Source organism: Kwoniella dendrophila, chromosome 5, assembly GCF_036810415.1.
Source record: "Kwoniella dendrophila CBS 6074 chromosome 5, complete sequence".
NCBI classification, from domain to species: Eukaryota; Fungi; Basidiomycota; class Tremellomycetes; order Tremellales; family Cryptococcaceae; genus Kwoniella; species Kwoniella dendrophila.
Window position 1 is genome coordinate 1,352,704 of NC_089480.1, and position 21,519 is coordinate 1,374,222.

General features: G+C 38.1%; 12 protein-coding genes across 12 annotated transcripts; 9 read left to right on the forward strand and 3 right to left on the reverse strand.

The window, feature by feature from the left end:
- Positions 1 to 260: 260 nt before the first annotated feature.
- Positions 261 to 1,659, forward strand: L201_004344 (uncharacterized protein; the record flags this gene model as incomplete). The annotated part of the gene is made up of 4 exons (XM_066220086.1): positions 261 to 429; positions 495 to 895; positions 968 to 1,328; positions 1,526 to 1,659. 4 exons carry the CDS (start codon positions 261 to 263, stop codon positions 1,657 to 1,659), a joined length of 1,065 nt encoding a protein of 354 aa, XP_066076183.1.
- A 736-nt stretch (positions 1,660 to 2,395) lies between these two features.
- Positions 2,396 to 3,007, forward strand: L201_004345 (uncharacterized protein; the record flags this gene model as incomplete). The annotated part of the gene is made up of 1 exon (XM_066220087.1): positions 2,396 to 3,007. The coding sequence occupies one exon, from the start codon at positions 2,396 to 2,398 to the stop codon at positions 3,005 to 3,007; it is 612 nt and encodes a 203-aa protein (XP_066076184.1).
- A 94-nt stretch (positions 3,008 to 3,101) lies between these two features.
- On the forward strand, positions 3,102 to 3,323 carry L201_004346 (uncharacterized protein; the record flags this gene model as incomplete). The annotated part of the gene is made up of 1 exon (XM_066220088.1): positions 3,102 to 3,323. One exon carries the CDS (start codon positions 3,102 to 3,104, stop codon positions 3,321 to 3,323), a length of 222 nt encoding a protein of 73 aa, XP_066076185.1.
- Positions 3,324 to 5,022: 1,699 nt separating this feature from the next.
- On the forward strand, positions 5,023 to 5,703 carry L201_004347 (uncharacterized protein; the record flags this gene model as incomplete). Its single annotated transcript, XM_066220089.1, has 1 exon — positions 5,023 to 5,703. One exon carries the CDS (start codon positions 5,023 to 5,025, stop codon positions 5,701 to 5,703), a length of 681 nt encoding a protein of 226 aa, XP_066076186.1.
- A 280-nt stretch (positions 5,704 to 5,983) lies between these two features.
- L201_004348 (uncharacterized protein) lies at positions 5,984 to 6,265 on the forward strand (the record flags this gene model as incomplete). Its single annotated transcript, XM_066220090.1, has 1 exon — positions 5,984 to 6,265. The coding sequence occupies one exon, from the start codon at positions 5,984 to 5,986 to the stop codon at positions 6,263 to 6,265; it is 282 nt and encodes a 93-aa protein (XP_066076187.1).
- A 1,131-nt stretch (positions 6,266 to 7,396) lies between these two features.
- L201_004349 (uncharacterized protein) lies at positions 7,397 to 7,639 on the forward strand (the record flags this gene model as incomplete). Its single annotated transcript, XM_066220091.1, has 1 exon — positions 7,397 to 7,639. The coding sequence occupies one exon, from the start codon at positions 7,397 to 7,399 to the stop codon at positions 7,637 to 7,639; it is 243 nt and encodes an 80-aa protein (XP_066076188.1).
- A 799-nt stretch (positions 7,640 to 8,438) lies between these two features.
- L201_004350 (uncharacterized protein) lies at positions 8,439 to 9,388 on the forward strand (the record flags this gene model as incomplete). Its single annotated transcript, XM_066220092.1, has 2 exons — positions 8,439 to 8,635; positions 8,722 to 9,388. 2 exons carry the CDS (start codon positions 8,439 to 8,441, stop codon positions 9,386 to 9,388), a joined length of 864 nt encoding a protein of 287 aa, XP_066076189.1.
- An 866-nt stretch (positions 9,389 to 10,254) lies between these two features.
- Positions 10,255 to 11,968, forward strand: L201_004351 (uncharacterized protein; the record flags this gene model as incomplete). The annotated part of the gene is made up of 4 exons (XM_066220093.1): positions 10,255 to 10,546; positions 10,613 to 10,865; positions 10,933 to 11,252; positions 11,313 to 11,968. 4 exons carry the CDS (start codon positions 10,255 to 10,257, stop codon positions 11,966 to 11,968), a joined length of 1,521 nt encoding a protein of 506 aa, XP_066076190.1.
- Positions 11,969 to 13,604: 1,636 nt separating this feature from the next.
- On the forward strand, positions 13,605 to 14,656 carry L201_004352 (uncharacterized protein; the record flags this gene model as incomplete). The annotated part of the gene is made up of 3 exons (XM_066220094.1): positions 13,605 to 13,727; positions 13,880 to 14,201; positions 14,289 to 14,656. 3 exons carry the CDS (start codon positions 13,605 to 13,607, stop codon positions 14,654 to 14,656), a joined length of 813 nt encoding a protein of 270 aa, XP_066076191.1.
- A 577-nt stretch (positions 14,657 to 15,233) lies between these two features.
- Positions 15,234 to 16,331, reverse strand: L201_004353 (uncharacterized protein; the record flags this gene model as incomplete). The annotated part of the gene is made up of 4 exons (XM_066220095.1): positions 15,234 to 15,610; positions 15,731 to 15,785; positions 15,896 to 15,951; positions 16,091 to 16,331. 4 exons carry the CDS (start codon positions 16,329 to 16,331, stop codon positions 15,234 to 15,236), a joined length of 729 nt encoding a protein of 242 aa, XP_066076192.1.
- A 461-nt stretch (positions 16,332 to 16,792) lies between these two features.
- On the reverse strand, positions 16,793 to 19,033 carry L201_004354 (uncharacterized protein; the record flags this gene model as incomplete). The annotated part of the gene is made up of 9 exons (XM_066220096.1): positions 16,793 to 16,915; positions 17,005 to 17,346; positions 17,453 to 17,634; positions 17,703 to 17,762; positions 17,819 to 18,002; positions 18,063 to 18,076; positions 18,152 to 18,341; positions 18,427 to 18,669; positions 18,830 to 19,033. 9 exons carry the CDS (start codon positions 19,031 to 19,033, stop codon positions 16,793 to 16,795), a joined length of 1,542 nt encoding a protein of 513 aa, XP_066076193.1.
- Positions 19,034 to 19,496: 463 nt separating this feature from the next.
- Positions 19,497 to 21,249, reverse strand: L201_004355 (uncharacterized protein; the record flags this gene model as incomplete). The annotated part of the gene is made up of 4 exons (XM_066220097.1): positions 19,497 to 19,977; positions 20,046 to 20,429; positions 20,534 to 20,834; positions 21,075 to 21,249. The coding sequence occupies 4 exons, from the start codon at positions 21,247 to 21,249 to the stop codon at positions 19,497 to 19,499; spliced, it is 1,341 nt and encodes a 446-aa protein (XP_066076194.1).
- Positions 21,250 to 21,519: the final 270 nt, after the last annotated feature.

Consider the following 21,519-nt stretch of genomic DNA (forward strand, 5'->3'; position numbering starts at 1 on the left):
TCACTTTTTCAATCTTTTTTTTACGCGTCAATCGGTGAAAATTACCCGGTTGACGTCAACTGATTGTATAGCGCACAGACCATCGTATATAGCATGCATGGCCCTCCACCCAAATTGTCCATCATTTCATCCCTAGTGTGTCTCTTCCCATGTTAACTCACTATTATAGCTGTCACTCGATGCTCAGAAATCTATGACCCATTACTCTACCTAGAATCCTTCAAGTACAGTCTAGGTGCATATCGTCTACCAGTAATAAAATGGATGAGCGACTCGCTTTCCTCAGACAAGAACCACCCAGCGAGTCACCTTTGTCATGCTCTTTCATCCATCAAGCTCCATATGCAAGTGGAGAAGTCGAGCTTAACTATTGGCCGCCCAAAAGAGGAACTTCACTACCTCCTGATCACTTGATATTATTTATATTGGGTGAGCTGATCGTTCCAAGTGTTTGTAACTAGCACATCGAAATGTATTAACCATGTATAGTATAGGCAATCCTGGATTATTAGGGTATTATCCACCGTTTCTTACTCATTTACACCGCTCATTACCAGAGTCACATGCTATCCTCGCTACTTCTCACATAGGCCATTCTGTAAATGTACCTTCACCTAAGGAACCTCTAGATCTTCCTCAACAATTAGAAAGTAAAATAGAACTTGTAGAATCACTTAGAGAGTATTTAGATAATTGGTCTGAAGAGAGTGGTCAATCCTCGTCAAACCCGAGAATTAGCTTGATGGGCCATTCAGTCGGGGCATGGTTGTCATGTGAAATCATGAAAAGATTGAATAAGCGCGATAATCCCAAAGAATGGCCTGTTTCCAGTGGTTATTTGCTGTTTCCCACTTTGGGTTGGATCAGTAATACGTGGAACGGATGGACTTTATGGGTGAGTCTCAGCTGTCTGGTAGTGTTTTGATTGAACGCCTGTTCAGCTAATATTCCGTATTTGTATGAATAGCCAATATTCCGTCGACCAGTCAAGCCCTTATTACCACTTCTTTCACCTTTATTGAGACCCATATTACCTTTTACCTCATTACCTTCGACATCGCTATCTTTAGTCAAATCACCTGAAGTAATCAAACATGTATTACATCTATCAAGGTCAGAAATGGATCTAATCAGAGATTTGGATTTAGATTGGTTTGATTCTCAGAGGTTAGATGATGATAATCAAAGAGGTCTATTTGGAGTTTGGGCAGATAATAATATGGATGGATGGGTTGGGAAAGATGGTCCACTTGTACAAGATGCTTTAGGCTGGGAAGAAGGTGGTAGGGTCAAGATGTTGGAAGGCGTACCTCATGCTTTTTGCCTGAGTGAGTATTTAATGTTTCCATTTCACCTCTCATCTCACCTTTGAGTTCTTCTTCTCCCCCTTTCGTTATCATCCGTAGACCACCTCGTTTTCCATTTCTGCTCCCTTATCCTCCTGCATCGCTTCTTGTTCTCCAATCGGACTGACTACAGACTCTGTATATCGAAGAGAGCTGACTTTCAACTATCATCTTTGTAGCTCAAGAAAATTCCGAGATCGTAGCCGAAGTAGTAGCAAAGTGGATCAATCCCTCCTCGGAGAATGATCAGGCGAAAGCTACATTCAAAACTGGTCAGAAAGACCCATTAGGGGCCGATATTATACCCATGTAGAATGGCATTGGATTATAGAAATGACAATAGATGTACCACCCATGTGTTAAAACAGTATTCTGTATGTGTATACTACGACACAGACATACAGCATCTGGCCAAAACTTCTCGCTGGTAATACAATCGTGACCGCCGATGTGCTTGTTCTCTGCCGAAGCCATGATGTATAGAAAGCGCAGTCCTGTTGATATGCACGATGACTTAAGCTCAAATCTCAGGATGATCCTCAAGTAGAATATCTGTTGTCATACATCGTCACGCAAGTTGAAAAATAGATATCGGAGAAACTACGGTCGGCGTAGATCAGAAATCTCGTTATCATTATCAATCTCGGAGGAATGACCGTCGGTCATGGCTTATCAATAATTGATTTATCATAATTCCGATGTTTTGCCTAGTTAGTAAGAATAAGATGACTTTTACAAAACTCGCTGCAATTGATAATCGCATCACCACCATATAATACGCTGTTATTTTTACCTGACCACATCGTAATATTGGTCAGGTTATGCCATTCATTGGGAAGATTTACATATATAAACCGGACTTTAGCTTCTCGATCTTGTGTTTCTGCTCCTCTCTTCATTCAACACCCGATTAACAACCACATCGCTCAATTTTTCAATTTCAAGCTGTATACTCACTCAGAAATTAAATCACTTTAATAATAAGTGGACCTCGCTACAATCACCAGTAAATATCACTCACCATATTTAAATTAACAACATCACTCAGAATGTCTCGGTCAATTCTCGTTACCGGTGCAACAGGTAAACAAGGAGGAGCACTTATTGAACATCTCATCTCCAAATCGAACGACTTTACTATACTTGCCGTTACTAGAGATGCAAAATCACCAAGTGCTAATCGATTATCATCGAAATCCCCATCGATCAAACTTGTCCAAGGTGATTTAGAATATCCGATTGAGCTATTCAAAGCTGCTAAAGAAGTATCACCTAATCAAAAAATATGGGGTGTATTTTCGGTTCAAGCTGTTAACTTCAAAGGTGGAAAAATTGAAGATGCACCTGAAGTCAAACAAGGTATTTCATTGGTTGATGAATCATTAAAGAACAATGTCGAACAATTCGTGTATAGTTCAGTTGATAGAGGAGGTTCAGAAAAATCTTGGAATAATCCAACAAATGTACCACATTTCGCAACTAAAAATATGATTGAACAACATCTTAAGAAATCTACTATTGGTAGTAGTATGAAGTGGAGCATATTAAGACCAGTAATTTTTATGGATAATTTAGAACCTGGATTTCAAAGTAAAGTATTTATGGCTTCTTTAAGAGATACAATGAAAGAAAAAAAAAATGTTTTGGATTTCATGTTTTGATATTGGTTTTTTCGCTTCACAAGCTTTCATTTATCCTGAAAAATATAATGGAAAAGCATTATCTATAGCAGGTGATTCATTTACATTCAATGAAATGGAAGAGAAATTTAAAATTGCAACAGGTAAATCAACAGGTGCGACTTATGGATTTCTAGGTTCAGCTTTGAAATTCGCTATAAAAGAATTGGGTATAATGTTAAATTGGTTCAGAGATCAAGGTCTTCAAGCAGATATAACAGAATTGAAAAAGATACACCCAGATATGATGGATTTAGAAACGTGGCTTAAAACCAAAAGTAATTTTGTCAAACGTTAATCAAAACACTGTAGAAATTACGGCGTTTCTCTTTTTCCACTTGATACATATAATTTACAATAACATATATGAGTTCGATGTGTTTTTATACTTCTTTTTAGAATCAGAGCAGTTTTATCAGTCCGTCTTCCTTTTTTGCTAGCGTATATACCCTAATATGAAGACTGTTTGATATGAGTGCATACTCTGTAGGTTCCTGGCTTACTGTAAAACTTTGAAATTGTCTTTGTTACCTAGCAGCCAAGTATCGTTTTCCATGTTTCAAATATTCGAATGTATGAGTTGCAGATATGAGTCATTCTTTATCTGTATGAAAGGATGCCCTATTTCAATAGATCCTTTCAAATCAGTCTTACGTGTTTGAGAAGCAAGAAAGGTAGAAGGATATTCGAACGAATAAAACATTTCAATGGAGGGTCTGATCCTTTATAGTGGTTAGCACCATTCTGATGCTCAGCATAAGATATCACGCATGGCACCGAGCTTTCTTCTTCATTCCATCAGCTTATTCCATCAGCTTATAACATACTAAAACCCTCAAATCTTCGACAACAATCTCTCTTATCAAAATCCAGCACTTCATAATTCCTAAATCACAATCAAAAACAGTGTTCGTGATATCAAATTGACGATGTCAGATTACATTCCCAATCTTGAGATTCCAACTTCTTTGCCTTCCGTTCCATCTCTTGTTCAAGCATCGCCTCTAAAGCTTCTTTCGTTACCTAGCCATCAATCCTCTACCAGCACAGAAAGAACATATCAAAATACGCAAATTCAGCATGAAATCGACAGAAAGAGCCATCATCTCACAATTTCCGCAGAAGTTCAGACCAGATCGCAAAATAACAACCTAGACAGACCACAAGGAGATTAGTGAAGATAGCCAATTGGGAATGCAACGAGTTGCTCATAGAGAATAGGTAGTCGAGACAGAACAAGGTAAACAGGGGAAACGATATGAAGGTATCGATGAGTCACGTAGCTCCATCTTAAATTGGCTATATTGAAGAGTACAAAAGTGCTGTCAAACTTTCAATGAAATAGAGTTTAATGATGTATATACAGTTCTCAGAGTCAACTTCGAACGATACAATAAGACTAACGTTTTGCCTTTAAAATTTGCGCATTGACCTAAATTCAAAATGTCCATCAAACGCTTTGACCCTACCTCAGAATCAAGGCGGTAGCTTGCAATGCTGTACTTTTCGCCGTGGTGAGACCGTCTTAAGCGGTGATATAGGATATCGTCATGTTTTCTTTTCTCATTTGTCTTTCTACTTTGTTTTGCAGCTATATACTCTACCCATAGACCGATTATTTAAAGATGCCTCGCTTACCACTCATCAGCGAAAAACCTATCGATCAAAGCACTGTTCTATTTGCGTTGTATATCTTGAGTCAACTCATCATTTTCTGGGCAGTGAGTCACCCAATTTCTGCATCATCGAAAATATAAATATTATATTAAAACTCGGGATTTTGAAAATTTCGATATTCAGCCAGATCAAAACAGCTCATCTGTTCCTAATATCCTTTGCAGTTCTCAGACCAACACTCGCCATCGGTCCATCTAGGGTTCGATCTTTATCGTGTTGTCAACTACTTGATTATTTACATATTCTTCTTGACTATTTTCTATGATGTATTCAAGCTTATCAAGAAAATCGTTCTTTCAACCTCACTTAAGAGATTCTTCATGACCAACAAGCTCCACTTTCCTGATGACACTATTCAACAGATAACGGCTCACTGTGATTCTCAAACTTTATCAAACTTAATGCGAGTCTCTCGAAAATGCTATAACATCGCTTCTCCAGTGCTATTTCGGGAACTGGTATTAACAAAGCAAAACGCCAGAAATGTGTTCTTTGGTCTAGCAACCACACCATATGATGCTAGAATCATCAAGATTAAACCAAAGTCCAAGATTATGGCATTTAATGTTTATGTTAGTCGATGGTTAGATCATTGGTTAGATCGATGGGTTGGCCCTGACATTGAAAACCGATATGTGATAACTTATCCTCAAGCAGATACAGATGAAGAAGATGAAGAAGTTAACGAGAAGGATTTCAAGAGCTCGTATCAAATTCACAGTTATCCCACAATCAGATCACATACCCGTAAATCAAAACTACTTACATTTGTTCGACACCTCACTATAGAATCTATCCCTACTCGATTGGTATCTCAAGATTTGAAAAATTGTATACGCCTAGCCATTTCAAGTGGATCTCAACATGTACCATTAAAGAATGTCAAAACTTTGATCTTGAAAAGTCAAGCGATATATGATCTAGCCGTGTGGTCAAGCAATGACGAGAAAAATCAACTCATCCATTCATCTACTCTCATCCATTCATCTACTCACTTATGAACCCATGGAACCCAGAGATATGTGTATATCACATCCTACAATCACGAAGGAAGATCGTGAAAGATTCGTCAACAGGCATTTATCGCATATCAGCCCGTATTTATCGCAGCATACTCTCGTGCAAAGAGGAAATCCGATTAGAGATCGTTTTAGACAGATTGTGCTGAGATTAGACAGAATAGTAAATCATTTCCAAACTATTGCGAGCTGGACATTAAACAGTCTGACGATCCATGATTATCGATTGGGAATGATTCCTTGGTTGTCTAAAGATGTAAAGATGTACTTGGTCAAATGTACTTGTGGAGATCAAGATGACCCTCATGATAGATGTTTCCAACATACACATGATGACTTGCGATATGCATATCTCGAAGGCTTAGTGATATGTGCGAAATTATCTACGACTAAGCAAGAACATGATGATGAAGGCTTTGGTAACGTATCAGAAAAGTGGACTTTAGTATTACCTGGTGAAGCAAACGAAATTGAGGAGCAAAGACAAGTTATAAAATGGAATGAATGGATCAAAGAACTAGGTCAGACAGAATCAGAAATTTGAAGCGAAGCTACTATCATTGAAACAAGAAAGGAAGGTAAAGTATGCGAATGCTGTGGCTTAAAATGAAAATCGTATAGTACAATATTCTTAGTTTAAATGATCCCGACTCGTGCACAGTGAATGTATGACAAGCTTCATGCATGTATATAGATATAAATGTACTTTTGAGCAATTTCTATTGAGAAAAGTAAAAGATTGAAACCTAATAAAAGTAGTTACTGCATAACGATCTCTTGTTTTTGTTTTTCGTTCACTTTTTATTTCTACCGTACAGCATGGTACAACATGTTTACGTATAAACTCGATTTTGATCGGAATTTTGCTAAACAACAAAAAAGGATACCTTTCGCTATTTAAGTTCAAACCCCGCGGCCTCTGTGTGCTGTGTGCTATAGAGTGTGTGATATTGATCTTGACTAATCAGCTAAAGTAATCATCAAACGCTTTGGGCATCCCAGATAAATTAAGTGAATTACACGTATTAGCACAGTTGGGTCATACTTTAGCGGCTTCAAGGACGGTGCATACTTTCACTTATGTACATTTCGTGATCTTGCTTCTGTTCTTTTTCTTTCTTACTTCTCTTCTTTCGATCCACACCCATCAGTAAACACTCTCTGACAAAAGCTAAAAAAGCCGTAATTGACATTCTCAGGCTCAAGCGATGTCACCGATTTCACCTTTTCTCATGCGGTTGAAACACCGTCTTAGGTTTTTGGTTTCTGTATATCTTGGATTCAAGTGGTTCATAGTAGATTTTGCGGGGTGGTATGGCTTTTTACCCTATGTCACGGTTTTCTCTACCTTTTCAAACATCGGCTTTGTAAGTTTGTTCGATATCTATCACAGTGTTTCAGAGCTCTAAGTCTCAGTACTTCGACATCGATCCGAAGGCAGATTAAAAAGTAATGCTGACCTTAACGGTACCTTAATGCATTGTTCCCATTGACATGGACAGCGTATAACACCAGAAGACTTACATTCCTTCGTATCGTCCTCTATCCGCAAGTTTGACTTGATCGGCCTGATCCTTTTGGTCATTTACACGGTACTCAATGTCTATCGAACCTTACGCCAACGTATAATTCCAACTCTCAGATACAACTTCAGACAGTCTCATAAAAGCCGGGAATGCATAAATTAGCAAGAAGATTGCATGGTATTGAAGCTGAACAAGAAAGATCGATTGAATTAATATTATCTAATCCTTTCCATGACGATGACGAGTATCCCGGGGAAGAAGATGCATCAATCAGGAAATGGGAGACATGGAAAGACGCTTTATCATGGAGGTATCCCAATTGGCGGAGTGATCAATTGAGTATCAGTAAGTGGGGTAAAGCTCAAGAGTGCAGCTGTTGTGGGGAGAAGTAATGATACCTCTCGTATCTGTCTTTTCGTGGCACTGAGATTCGCCACTCGTCAAGTTAATACTGTATATATGGCAAAGAATTCGCGATGGGTTGTATAAAGATTAAAATGCATGCGTATCTACATATACCGATAGCTCTAAACAAACTGTACAGAAAATGGTCACTGGATTCTGCAATGTGTTGTGATCCCATAATGCTTTACTAAATCATTTGAGACACGTGTGACGTCGACTTGTCATGCTCACATGGACATACGCACTTCTTTTGATCAAGACGTCAAGAAAGGGGGTTTGCCTACAAAAAGTGATGCGTAAGTCGAACTCTCGCAGCCATCTTCCTCACAAATCTCATTTTCCACTTACACTTTGTGTTTTAACTACATATAAACAAGCAAGAAGCCTTTACATGTTTTTTGAGAATACTGTATTATCCAGTTCTGCTGCCTCCCCTAGCTTGAGTAGGGAACTACGATCTTCACTTTCGAACGATCTTCATATCTGAAAATTCCATTTGGATCACACTTCATAGTGTAGGGGGTACAGTATGTCAGATCAGCTTCATGATCCGACTCGTTGATGAAAGTTAATTTAACGATTGATAATTCATTGCTTCTACTATTCCACGATAGTCTCTCAATGCCTTTGTTCACCACCCCTTTACCTTTTGAGGTTGCGAAAGTTATCGCCTCTCATGCGGATGTACAAACGATAAGTCGCCTCATGAGAGTGTCCTCAGACTTCTATAAAGCGGCGGAACCCATCCTTTACAGAACGGTACAGATCAGGCGAGACAACGCAAAAATGGTATTACAAGGCATAAAACGAATAGACCCACTCACCACTCGGAACGACACCTTATCTGAGACAACATTTTCACAAAGGAAGAGTCCTTGCTTCTCGTCAAACATCTTGTTATCTCATCAATACCCAGTGAAGACAGTCTCCGGCAGCTGTTTCCAACGATTTTTGGCAGCATGGTTATACGAAAATCAGCTATTGTAGGTGTATTTAGAAATGTTGTAAATCTAATATTAGCGGATAAGGCTATGTATGACCTACTCAAGCGGGAACGGACCGGCTATAGACAAATCGATCACCCTTTTACACGTTACCTTGGAGATGCTGGTTTGGACCCCCGACATATCTGTTTGACCTTTCCTGATTACGACTCGATACAGCGTGCAAAATACCAAACAGAAAATCACCATGTACCTTCATACCTAGATCGAAAGGAGCAACGTCGAGTTGAAAACGAAAAGAAGCAAGAGTATAGGATGGCGGCATCAGCTTTCACTTCTGTCACCAACGACTTTCCCAATTTTGGACACAGGTTACGAACTTTGATTATACACAATTTTAAAGGTGGACGTATTCCTCTTGGAAGAGAAAAGGTTAGGATATTTTTTGCTAAATGTAACTGTTTACCATCAAGTAAGATATCACCGGACTGTTTCCAGCATGTTGGTCCACGTCAAAGAAGAGCCGACATATCCCAACTCGCTACAAGTGTCATCAGCTATCGATCATCGGGACGACTAACATGTGGTCACACAAAAGACACTTGCGCCGACAAATGGGAATTAGTGTGTGAGAGATCAACAGGCGGACCAGATGTAAAAGGGTTACTTAGAGATCGATTACAAGATAGCTTGCAAGAGGTAACCATTGAATCTCCTAATTTCGGCTTAGAAGATATCCAAATTATCGAATGGGAAGATGCTGAACCCTGTGTCTGTTGCGGAAAGAAATGAAATTAGATGATCAAAGCGACGTTTCATGTTGATTCGAACTCCCTACTTGACCTCAGCGTCTTTGGAGCAGAAAGAGACGGTCTGTCTAGGAGATACAACTAAATCGAAACATAGCGATATACATTTAGTTGATCAGCCACAAAATCCATACTAAGTTGCATATGAGCGCCTAGATCCTTCCCATCATCGCTAGATGTTATGTGCCTGATAAAGGTTCCGGCCCAAAAACATCATTTCATGTGAGCTAGAAACAGTTAATCGGATCTTGGTTTTACGATTAATTCGTGTGCGTCCTTCTTGCTATATGAGCACGATCATGGTAGGCACTACGACGTCAATATACCCCGCTTTCAAGGACTTATCCAGCACAAGAACAAAAATGGTGAATAACTTGTTAAGCGCTACTAAGGGAATATGTAGACGGGGTACCGCGGATGGCAGAATCAGCGTCCGAGGTGGGCATTTCATGTATATGTTGCCCCAAGATGTATTCGGCTAAGTTTTTCGCTGCTCTTTTCACTCGAACCCTATGTTGATATTCCTGAAAAATCCATCTTCAATGCAGATAAAAGGACAGGCAAAGTCCGGCACGAAGATGACCCAGACGCGGAGAGGAGCAGCTGATTTAATGAGGTAAAAGGATAACGGCATTCGATTAGATTGGACAATAAGTATAATTGCATTTCCGATATCGCGGACTGCCAAGAAAATACCCTTTGCACCATGCGGTATGTAGAATCTGTTCCCCTTTTCATCCAAAGACACTGCTGCTATATATAACAAGCAGGTTCAAGTCGGTCGGGAAAGTGAATACCCTTTCCTCTAATCCCCACACGACACGAAATCTTCGTTATTTCTTATTCACCATGGAAGGTCCTATGAAAGCACCACCACCACAAACACATGCCGGTAACGATGACAATCTTATCGCTGGATATGACACCAATCACAATGTCGATATGGAACGTTATCAAAGAGAGGTACCACTTTGGAAACGGGTACATCAACACTCTCTCACCCAAATGCTTTTCATCTCAGTACAAGCGTTCTGTGGTCCAGCAATTGCAGATGCTATAACAGGTTTAGGTGCAGGTGGTTTAGCTACTCCAAGAACTTCCAATATTAGATTCGCTATTGAGACTTCCATCGAAGCAGTCTGTAAGTGCTCCCGGTCGCTTGATGAAAGGTAAAACAGTGATCAGCTAAACCTAATCTTATCATTAGTCTGTCTATTCGGCGGTGTACTTGTCAACATGATCGGTGCCAAATGGGGTTTGGTAATTGGTGCCATTTCTTTCCCCCTTTTCGGCGCTTCATACTATTGCAACTCGGCTTTCAACAACCAATGGTTCTTATTAGCAACAGCCCCTATCACTGGTATCGGTTTCGCGTTCTGGAATGTAGCTGAAGGAGCTTATGTCATGTCAATCGCGCCGGAGAGCAAACGTGGAAAGTATTTAGCTCTTTGGATCGTCAGGTGAGTTACAGCACAATCCCCAGCTGGGTGTCCACCTCATTGATCTGTTTCAATTGTGTTTATTTAGTCGTAATTTAGGTCAATTAGTTGGAGGTAGTATCAACTTGGCTAAAAATGCATCATCGGACGCAGGTGGTGGTATTTCAGCATCTACCTATATTCCCTTCATTGCCATCGAAGCTCTCGCCATTCCCTTCGCCTTTGGTATTTGCGAGATGGCTCATGTTGTTAGATCCGACGGTACTCGAATCCTCACACCTCCCAAGCTTAGTCATTATGATGAAACAAAGGAAATCATCCGTACATACATGACCAAAGTAGTCTACTGTTGTGCGATCTTCATCATCTGGTCTTACTTCTACAATGGTCCTTGGTCTACTTACTTAGGTATGTATCGTTTTCGTTTTCAGATGGCATTCCGGTCAACTTACACTTCTTCCACCATAGCACTTTACTTCTCCGTTCGAGCTAGAGCACTTTCTTCCCTCATTTCTCCCTTCTTCTGCATTATCGGTTGCTTTGCTCTTGGATACGTTACCGATCTTAAAGGATATTCTCAACGTCGACGTGCTCAATTTGGATTTTGGTTGGTCATCATCCTCAACACAGCTGTATGTATTTGGTCACTCATCATGCAAGTCAAATTCATTCGACATGATCCTGGACCAATAGATTGGTCAGATAAACGATATGCTGCGGCGTTTTTACCTTATTTCTTCATTCAAACTACTGGACCTTTAGCTCAAGTTTATAATTATTGGATTTTATCTTCATTCGCCAAATCAGGTCAAGATAATGTTAGATTTTCAGCTGCACTTAAATGTATTCAATGTGTTGGATCAGCTATAGCATTCGGTGTTTCAGCTGCCGATTCTTCACCTTTAGTAGGAATGATTCTCAACTGCGCTTTAATGTTAGCTAGTATTCCTGGTATGTGGTATATTACAGATCATACTCCAGATAGAATCCCAGCAGATGTTATCGCAGAAGAAATGGAAGCTGAAGAACGAAGAAGAAGAGAAGAAGGTGTAGAGCATGAAGGTTTAGATAAAAAGGATAATACAGATGTCGCTAATGTCCATGCAGTCACCGTACTGGCTTAATTGGGCTGCACGATGTTAGTGATAAGTGTCGAACTGTATGCTGGCTGATAGTGTCAGAGATTGGAAGACATAAGATGTTGAATGGAGTCAATAGGGCTATGGGTCTGGAAAATAAAATCAATTCGTTAGCGTGTTGCTTTATGTGTTTTTTCAAGTTGTTTCCCAAAATGTGCTATTTTGTATCGTTCGTAACGTTCGTGATGATGAACGCGGTTGAGTTTGTATATGGGTTATGGTGATGTATATTTGCTTTCTGTAATGACGCCGATAATATGGATCAAACTACTTTCAACGCTCAGAGTGCACAGGTAAATGGAAGATATCTACCGGATAGCTAGCGAAGAAATTTATTGAAAATGTCTTTCCTTAAAATAGTTCTAAGTACGATCGTCCCAGTTATCGCAAAAGCATGCGCAGATGTCCGCTCTTCGCGTTGGAGATGAAGTCGAGGTGAATGATTAAGGTTACATTGATGCAGAGAAGTCTGGAAGAAAGGTAAAAATGAATCATGGGTATCAGAAGATTTGTTCAAACCAGAACCGAATTGAAGACAACTGGGATATGGCTCAGTTATTTGTTAGATAGAAGTTATATAGACGAAGAATGTATGATGTAAGCTATATCTCTATGACATTTGTCTATCTCATGAAGGACTGGACTGAACTCGTTGTTGGTAACTTCTAGCTATACTAAGTCAATGAGTTGATTAACCTGGAGTCGCTAACCCCCTATCGAGAGCAGATACTGAATGAGACACAAAATGCTCTTCAGAAACCCGCAGAAAGTAGGTTGACGAAGAAACCCGCCTTGATGCGTTATCGCTCTAGCCCGCTACTTCGCGCGTAAGCTGTAATCTATCTCACTCAAAGGTTATGTCAACTACCAAAATGAAACAATGAGTAGCTTAAGTAGGTTACTCATTTTGCCATCTCATGCGGTACTCGTATGGTCTAAAACGGATTATTGATCCTTTTCCACTAACGGCAATAATACCCTCGTTTCTTCTTCGGTGGTGCATGTTATCCGGTTCTAAAACCTAAAACTCGGATATCTGGTATATCGCCGATTAAACCAAAAAGTGAACCCTGAAATCTAAAGGATGGGACCAGGTCTTTGATTCTGTCTCGTGATCTTTTTAGACATTTATTCCGCTTCGGTTTTTCCCTTCTTTCCTTTCTCCGTTGGTAAGAAACCCCCTTTTTTCCCTCTGTGACCTAATCCGGATTAGTCAACTCTCGTAATGATATCTTACAATTCTTCTTTAGCTTTTCTTCCTTTCCCCCTAGAGACGGTTAAATGAGACTACGGTTGAGTCAAGCCACCGTCAACCATAAACAAAATACATTATGAAAAGATTTTAAATAACCACGTGGATGAAAACCGGAATATATATACAACTAATATTTAGACACACAGACATCTTTTTAATTCTCTAATTCTCGTCGCGTCTACTTTTTCATTTCTCTTCTCTCTTTTATCTTTTTTTTTCCTGAATAAATCATTTACTCGTACTACTACTACAAATTATAAAAACACACTCAACCGAGATTTGAATTTCAATTGATTTGAACATTCCTCAATTTATCTCTTTACCATCTATAAAGATACAACTACCAAAACAAACATATAACTAAAAATGACCCACGCACCATTCGCCATGTTCAACAACCAAAACAATAATGCTATGCCTTCTAGCTCAGCTTTCAAAGTTAAAAGAAAGAGAATGTCCTGGGGTATGGACGATGAAGAAGTTTCAAAGGTGAATATCCTTTCCTTCCTTCCTTCCTTTCACTATGTCCATGCATTCCATTCCTCTACATCGCTTGTATTCTATCATCCAATCCATGCATACAACCATGCCTTATACCTTGATGCATGATACTGATTGTTGCCATTGTATTTCACAAATAGCATATGAGAGTCAGATCACCCACCTTGCAGAATTCATACCAGCTCCCAGAATTGATGACAGATCATTCAAATTCAGCTTCAGACGATGATATGAATATGGATACCGATATGGACATGGATAATGATTGTAACATGGCAATGGGTAATTCAGGCTTAAATGCTCATCATTCAAATCAAAATCAACATGACCAACAGAGTAACAGAGATAACTACGTATACTCTTCAGGTGGTTCCGGCGGTTTCTTATTCGGTCCAGGTGCTGAAGAAGATGAATTTGAATACGAAGATGAAATGGACATGGGTGCTACTAATCAAATGAAAAGTAAGTGTTATTATTGTCTTGTTCTTTCCGATCAGCTTTATTTAGAAGAGAATATAAGCTGATCGGTGAGACTTCTTCCCTTGATAGATGGTTATCCATCATTAACACCACATCCAAATCCTCATCATTTCTCAAATCACAATCAATCATTATCATCACATTCAAATTATTCTAAATCAAATACTAATTTTCGTTCAAATTCACCTTTAGCTGCACAAGCATTCTCACAATCCTTACCTGGACCCAACTCCTCCAAAGGATTATTACAACCTACATATAATAATCAACCATTACCTATAAATGCAAGTGAAATTGAAAAAGCAAGAAATTTACATGGTCCAAATTGTAAATCTATACCAAAATTAATAATGTCAGAATATCCTGATCCTCAAACAGGTAGAAGATCAATGTGGTCTATTTGTAATGATTGTGGTGCTTGTGAAATGGCACAATAAATCGGTCATCAATTAAAGCTACTGTATCGAAACTCTGATACAGGCTAGGAAACAGTTAAAAATCAACTGCAGAAGTATTTCACAGCGATTTCGTTCATCAAGCGATATCAAACAAACACTTCAAAATCAATCAAAAGATTCATCAAAAACAAATATCTGAGGAGCAATCATCTCATAAGAACTTATTGTTTTCTCCTGGTGGGACTTTCAGTATAGTATCATCTCTTCATGTTGTAGTTAATTTCGTTGTAGTGTTCAATCAAAAATATGAAGTCTGTCAGTGTTTGACTATTTATATAGTATCCTATTTTCTTCGAACTTCGTATATATCTCTAAAACCAATTTATCTTTCTAAACTGTCGAGCTCATTCACAAAAGCTATCCCGATTTAGTGTTCGTATCTGCGGGAATACCATGTCGTAGTTTACCAAAAAAAATGTTTATGCAACATATATGTTCGTTCATTTGATATTCATTACAAAATCTCTTTTACACTTTAAGAGAAGGTATATATACATATGTTATACAGGGTATAAGGGTAAGGAAGTGCAGGAAAATCAATGACTGCAGAGGTTTTCTACTGTATGTTCATTTCTTCCTCAACACCCTTTAAAAATGCGTCAGCATCAATATCGTTTCCTGGAATTTCATCTTGATCCATATCGTGATCTTCATCTTCTATATCGTCACCTTCTTCTTCTTGTGCTTGTTCTTGCTGTTCTCCAGGGATAATAGATTCTTTACCTTCCTTTTCAATAAACCTAAATCTATTTGATTTATTCAATCTCCTTATAGATTCATCTTCTTCCTGTTCATCAATAGCTTTCTGAGCTTGATCTTTGGCTAATTGTGCTGCTGATGTAGATGGAGACGGAGGTGGAGGGAGATGTTGTGATTTTGGTATAGATGATTTAACGAATCTATGAGCTGCTGCTGAATCTATTCTTGTACGTTCTAACAATAGATGGAAAAGATCAGAATTAGCCATTAAAAACATCTATCAAGTATAAATCGAGATGAGGTTATGTATCTGAAAAGAATGGTTGAATGGATGAAAAGAATGAGCTAACTTACGAGTTTCAGGTTTTTCAATTGATTTTACTTTTGTATAATATGTTTTTATACGATCCTATTTTTTCCAAAAGATAAAACGTCTTGATAAGTATATTTTCATAATACATCTCAAAATGCTATATATCTCATTATGATATATTATAAATTCAAAGTAAAGTAGCTTACAAGTTCAGAAGTTACATCATGTTTTTCTGGATCAATACCTTTTAACTTTAAGTAAACTGATTTGTATTTGAATGAATGGAATGAATTTCAAGTTTAGCTTTCAGTTTTGATATATGTATAAAAAACTTCTTCCTTGTGAACTTTTTTTGCAATTTCGATATGAACTAAGAGATTTAAAGAATTCTTATAACTTACCCCATATTAAATCATTTATAGTATATGAAATTAAAATATCCATCTTGGCTCTATCTAAATTATCTAATTTATTTAAATTTTCTGACCATATTGACCATATTGAAGATTCATTATTTTGTTTCTGTTTAACGTTATTATCGTTTAATAGAGCTTCTAAAGTTAATTCAAGATTAGGTAAAGTTGATATTATTGAATTTAAAGTCTGCTTTGGATCTTGCTCTTCTGTTATTATTTCTGACATTTTCAAGTCAATATTAAGTATGGTTCTCGTAGCATGAAAAATTATTCGATCTATTTAAATTCTTTTAATAACAGCTTTTATCTTATAGATCATTGAAATTACCTTTGCAGCTAAGCATTCGATAATCCTTCCTCCACCTTATTGTTACGAAGTTGAGAATCGACTTTTTAGCTGAATCACGTGATCTATCATCATATGTTGACATCATATGATATGCATGATGATGACACCAAGATAAAAGGTTGTAAGAGTGATAAACGTTAGGTCGTATGCATAGAACTGACAAGGAATTTGATGATGGATACAAATACGGCTGAGATACGATACTTGACATACAATGCATGAAAATGGTATGCCTTGAGGCTTATTGACAAACATATCGATACAACTGCTACCACTACACTACAACACCTCCTCACTTCTGATATTGCGCTTCATAGGGAAATCATAAATGCACATTATTACCACCTTAAAGATCCCTCTACGATACTGGCTAATTGCTCTTTTTCCATAGCCAAATCATCTTTTGCTAATACGGGAGCTAAATCCAAAACTCTTCTTTGAGGTAAACAACCTTCTACCAACTATATCGAGGGAAATGGATATGTAAATTAGCTTGGTACATTGATCATCCCGGTAAACGTCCAATACCAGAAGAATATATATTACTCACTTTACCAATATCTTGTGAACCATAACCGACTTTTTCTAAACCTCTTGGAACTTCAACTAAATCTAAGAATTTCTTAATTTCTTCACTTAAAGCTCTACCTACATCCTGATCTTTGATATTATTCAACTCATGAGATCTATCTTTACCTAAAAATACACCTAAAGCTTCACGATGTCTAGGTATTGATGAAGCTGCAGTAAAGTTGAATACTGCTGGCGCAGTTAAAGATACAGCTACACCATGAGGGATCAATGGGATTTTAGGTGAATAGGATGGATGGTGATATTGTAGATCTACTGGACGACCTTTGTTGAGTGATGAAATCGGATAAGAGAATGCGTGCTGCGGAGAATACATTGGTTTAGCTTTGTCGTACTGTCTTGGGATACTCAAAATCGAAGATGAAAATTGTGCGAAACCCGGCTCCGACGAAAGGGTAAATACTTACACACATATGTACACCTGCATTACCAAACCCAATACCAGCCGTACTAGCAGCTAACAACATTTGTGCTCTAGCCTCTTCGTCACCGAATGGATCTTTAGCGATTCTTGGAAGGTATTTGATAGTAGTTTCGAGAGCCCATCTTGAGAAGATATCCGAAAGTGGATTTGAACCTTGATATGCAGCTAAATTGGAGACACCTAATTAGCTGAGGTTACCTGGAAGCTAGAAGATTAGTTATATCTATACTTACGTCTATTGATTGGATTAGATGGCCGAGGTGTTCTTTCGTTATATGGGACAGCTGTCCAACCTATATAAGTACCGTGAGCTAGACGGCCTCACTAGATGAACAGGAAGATCACGTACTTTCAAGAGAGTGGAATAATACATCTAGACCCGCTGCGATAGCTACCTCTTTAGGACATGTAGCTGTATTATTGAGATCTACAATACCTAAAGTTGGCTTTAATGCTCTATTTGCGATACCTGTTTTGAATGATTTGGAAGGTATATCGAGAATAGCTGTTCCTGTGGTTTCCGATCCGGTACCCTATACAGTTTCGTTAGCGATTAGTCATCGGGCTGATATTAGGTGAGGAGGTATCCTTACAGCTGTAGTTGGGACTGAGAACAAAATTTTGAATTTTGCATCAATATCCTATCCTTTGAAACCTTCAGCTTGAGGAAGATTTTACTTACTAGCAATGAGAGGACTCAATTTTTTCTCAATAGGTTTACCTCTCCCGATAGGAGCATTTATAAATTCGTACAAATCAGCTTCTGGGTAATTTGCAAACAAGTTTGCTGCTTTAGCTGTATCCATTGATGAACCACCTCCAACAGCTAAGAAATGTGTTATATGTGAAGATCTAGCGAAATCTATCGCTTCCTATTGTAAGTTCATAAATCAGCTTATAGCACCTTGTTGTTTCAACGCCTGGCGAGAAAGTATAAAAGTGGTGGTAGAAACTCACATTCCACGATTTATCTGTAGGTTCAACAGAACATTTATCCCAAACAACCCAATTTAAACCTTGTCTCATTAAACTTTCTTCAACAACTTCCATTACAGGTAATTTAATTACATTTGGATCAGTGAAAATACCAATTTTCGCTTGTGGTCTATCCATTGAAGGTAATTGTTTAATCATATTATGTAAATCCATTCCTACTTCACTTGTTGCTCCTTGACCAAAACGTAAGGTAGATGCTGCCATCTAAGTGTTTTTACCAATGTATATAGGAAAAAAGTGAAGGGAGATGGATAGTTGACAGGTAGAAGTATACACGATAGATTGAAGAAGATTACAAGGATAGTATCGCGTCAGCTTTAGTTTACAAAATCAAAACCCGATCAGACAAAAAAAGATGACTTACTTCGAAAGCATAATCTGTGTTACCTGGTGGAGGACCTCCGATAGCCTTTTCTACAGGAGTAGCCATTCCTCTTATACCTGTATGACCATGACCATGAGTATGATGATCTAAAGCAGAATGAGTTCTACCACATCCCCTACATCCTTGATTCGAAGTGAGGTTTAGGAGTCTCACGACTGATGCTCTTGATACTGGAGGAGGCATTTTGTGTAACAATGGGGTAATTAGAGATTGAGGAAGGATCTGATTATGGTGATTGCAAATCAATACAATCAGCTATATATGTATACAACAACGCCTTCAAGACGATGGCAACAAGCAATGAATAGTTACCTATTAGCAATGTACTGTACACCTAGCACAGTATATATATAGTACTTCATTCAGGTGGTCACCGGACTGATTTAAACCTAGAGATTTAGGCGACGTTTATGACATACTCTTCGGCAATATCCGTTGAATTCTACCGGCCATATAACTTCATCATCATGTAATCACCCGGAGTCTTTTTATGCCAAGATGTGGTATAATAATACATATCATTCTACTCTACATGCACAGGAAAGAGTACCAAGTGTATACAACATATGCATGGAAGGACTATATATACATATATACATATATACATATATACATATATACATATATACATATATATCAATCATATCTAAGCTGACCACACACCGGACCACCAAACACCCCATATCATAGCTAAGAAAGCTGATACACCCAGACCAGTCTTTTCATTTCCTCCACCAAGTAAAATAATTATAGTCCATGGGTAACCTATTAATCTATCTAAGAACATACCTAATAGCTTCCACGCTAATAGCACTTCTTTAGATGTAGGTTTAGGTCGAGGTTTATGTGGTGAAGGTGAATTTGGTAATTTGGGTGATAAATGTGGACTTGTTGCGTTTGTACTTAAAGAAGGTGAAGGTGAAGGTAACAATAAAATTGCATGAACAGGTTTATGATCTGATATAGTTAATTCAGGTGTACTTGAAAAATGTATTATTTTAGTGGTATTGTCACTAATTTCACCTGAAGGTATAGTTGGTGTTAAATATTCTTGAGGTGAGAATAGATGAGGTGGATCAGTATAGGATGCAAATAATATTCTATCTGTCCAACCTGGTATACGTTTTCTGAGGTAACATGATTTTGTATCAGCTCGAAACGTTCAAATAAAGAACCTAGGATTACCTTAACTTACTTGCTATAACCTTCAACTTGACCTACTACTCTTTTATATGTAGGAGCGAATCTAGTTAAATCACCTTCTCTTAAACCACCAAAAACTCTACCTTCTCTTTGTTCTTTTCTCAATGTATCTAAATCAACCATTTCAAATCTATCTTTTTCCAATTTTAAAATATCATCATTCTCTTTACCATCTATCAATTGATTTGATAAAGGTCTTTTTGATAATCGGTAATTCAAATCACCCATTATGAAAATATGTGAAGAATCAAATATTTGATATGGTTCCGCTAATGGATCAGAAGGTTGAAATACTAAAGAAGATAATATATTTTCATATTGTTTATTTCTTCTAGCTATGTTTTTATCATGTGCTTCTAAATGAGTATTAACAAAGCTGAAAATCAAATCAAAGAATAACAAGAGAAAGCGATGATCGTTAGTTCACTGCCAATATAAAAGTGATTAAATCTAAATTGGAAGAAGGAGTCATTAACTCACGTTAAAACTTCCCATCCACCATCATCGAATCTCTTGATAGGTAATCTAATTCCAACAGCAGATTTATTTCCCATACCACCATACCATAAACCTAAACTTGTACTTAACGGTTTACCTAGTCTACCATTCATTGTATTTTCTCTTGCAAATATCCATAATGCTACACCAACATGCGATACTCTAGATACTAATTTATATGTTTCGGGTTTCTTTTCAGATGATAATGAAGTTGCATGAGAAGATAATAATGATTGTATACGTTCTGTTAAGATTGACAAGACTGGTCTTGATAATCCGGCGACTATGGTCAAGTGAATTGTCAGTATGGCTAGCACCTATATTTTGTGTCAAAGCGAACCGTCCCACCTCCCACCCTATCCAATACTAATATGCCCCCATCCCACCCCTAGCTGCCGAAGTGGTATAGGCCCACCACCCACCCTTCCCAGTCTAATCTGCCCCCATCCCACCCCTAGCTACCGCTTGGATAGAGTAGTATGCCCCCATTCCACCCCTGACTGCCGCTCGAATAATCACTTACGAGCTAAATGTACAGGTAATAATTCCTGTACTCCTATAGCATATATATCCGGTATATCATTACCTTCTGTATTCTTTAACACAGGTAATAACCAACTTGTTAAATCTTGTGATTGTGCTTTTGAACCTTGTAATCCTGTATTCCAAGTTGTCAAGAATATATTAAGAGGTGACATCTTGTATCTTTATCCTTCTTGTACTGTTTAATATCCTTCCACACAACACAATTATTATGATATGAGATGAACAAGGATGTCAAAATGTCAACATTTGAGCCAAAGTCTGTCTCCTCAACAGTGAAATTTATAGGTGATCTGCTATGACGCATTTGTTTATCTTCCCATAGATCAGACTGCCACTAACTACCAATCGATGGTAAATTTGATTCCGCTCGAGTTTAAGCTTTCAGTCGCGTGGAGTAGGTTGGAGGTTGTTAAACAGCACGA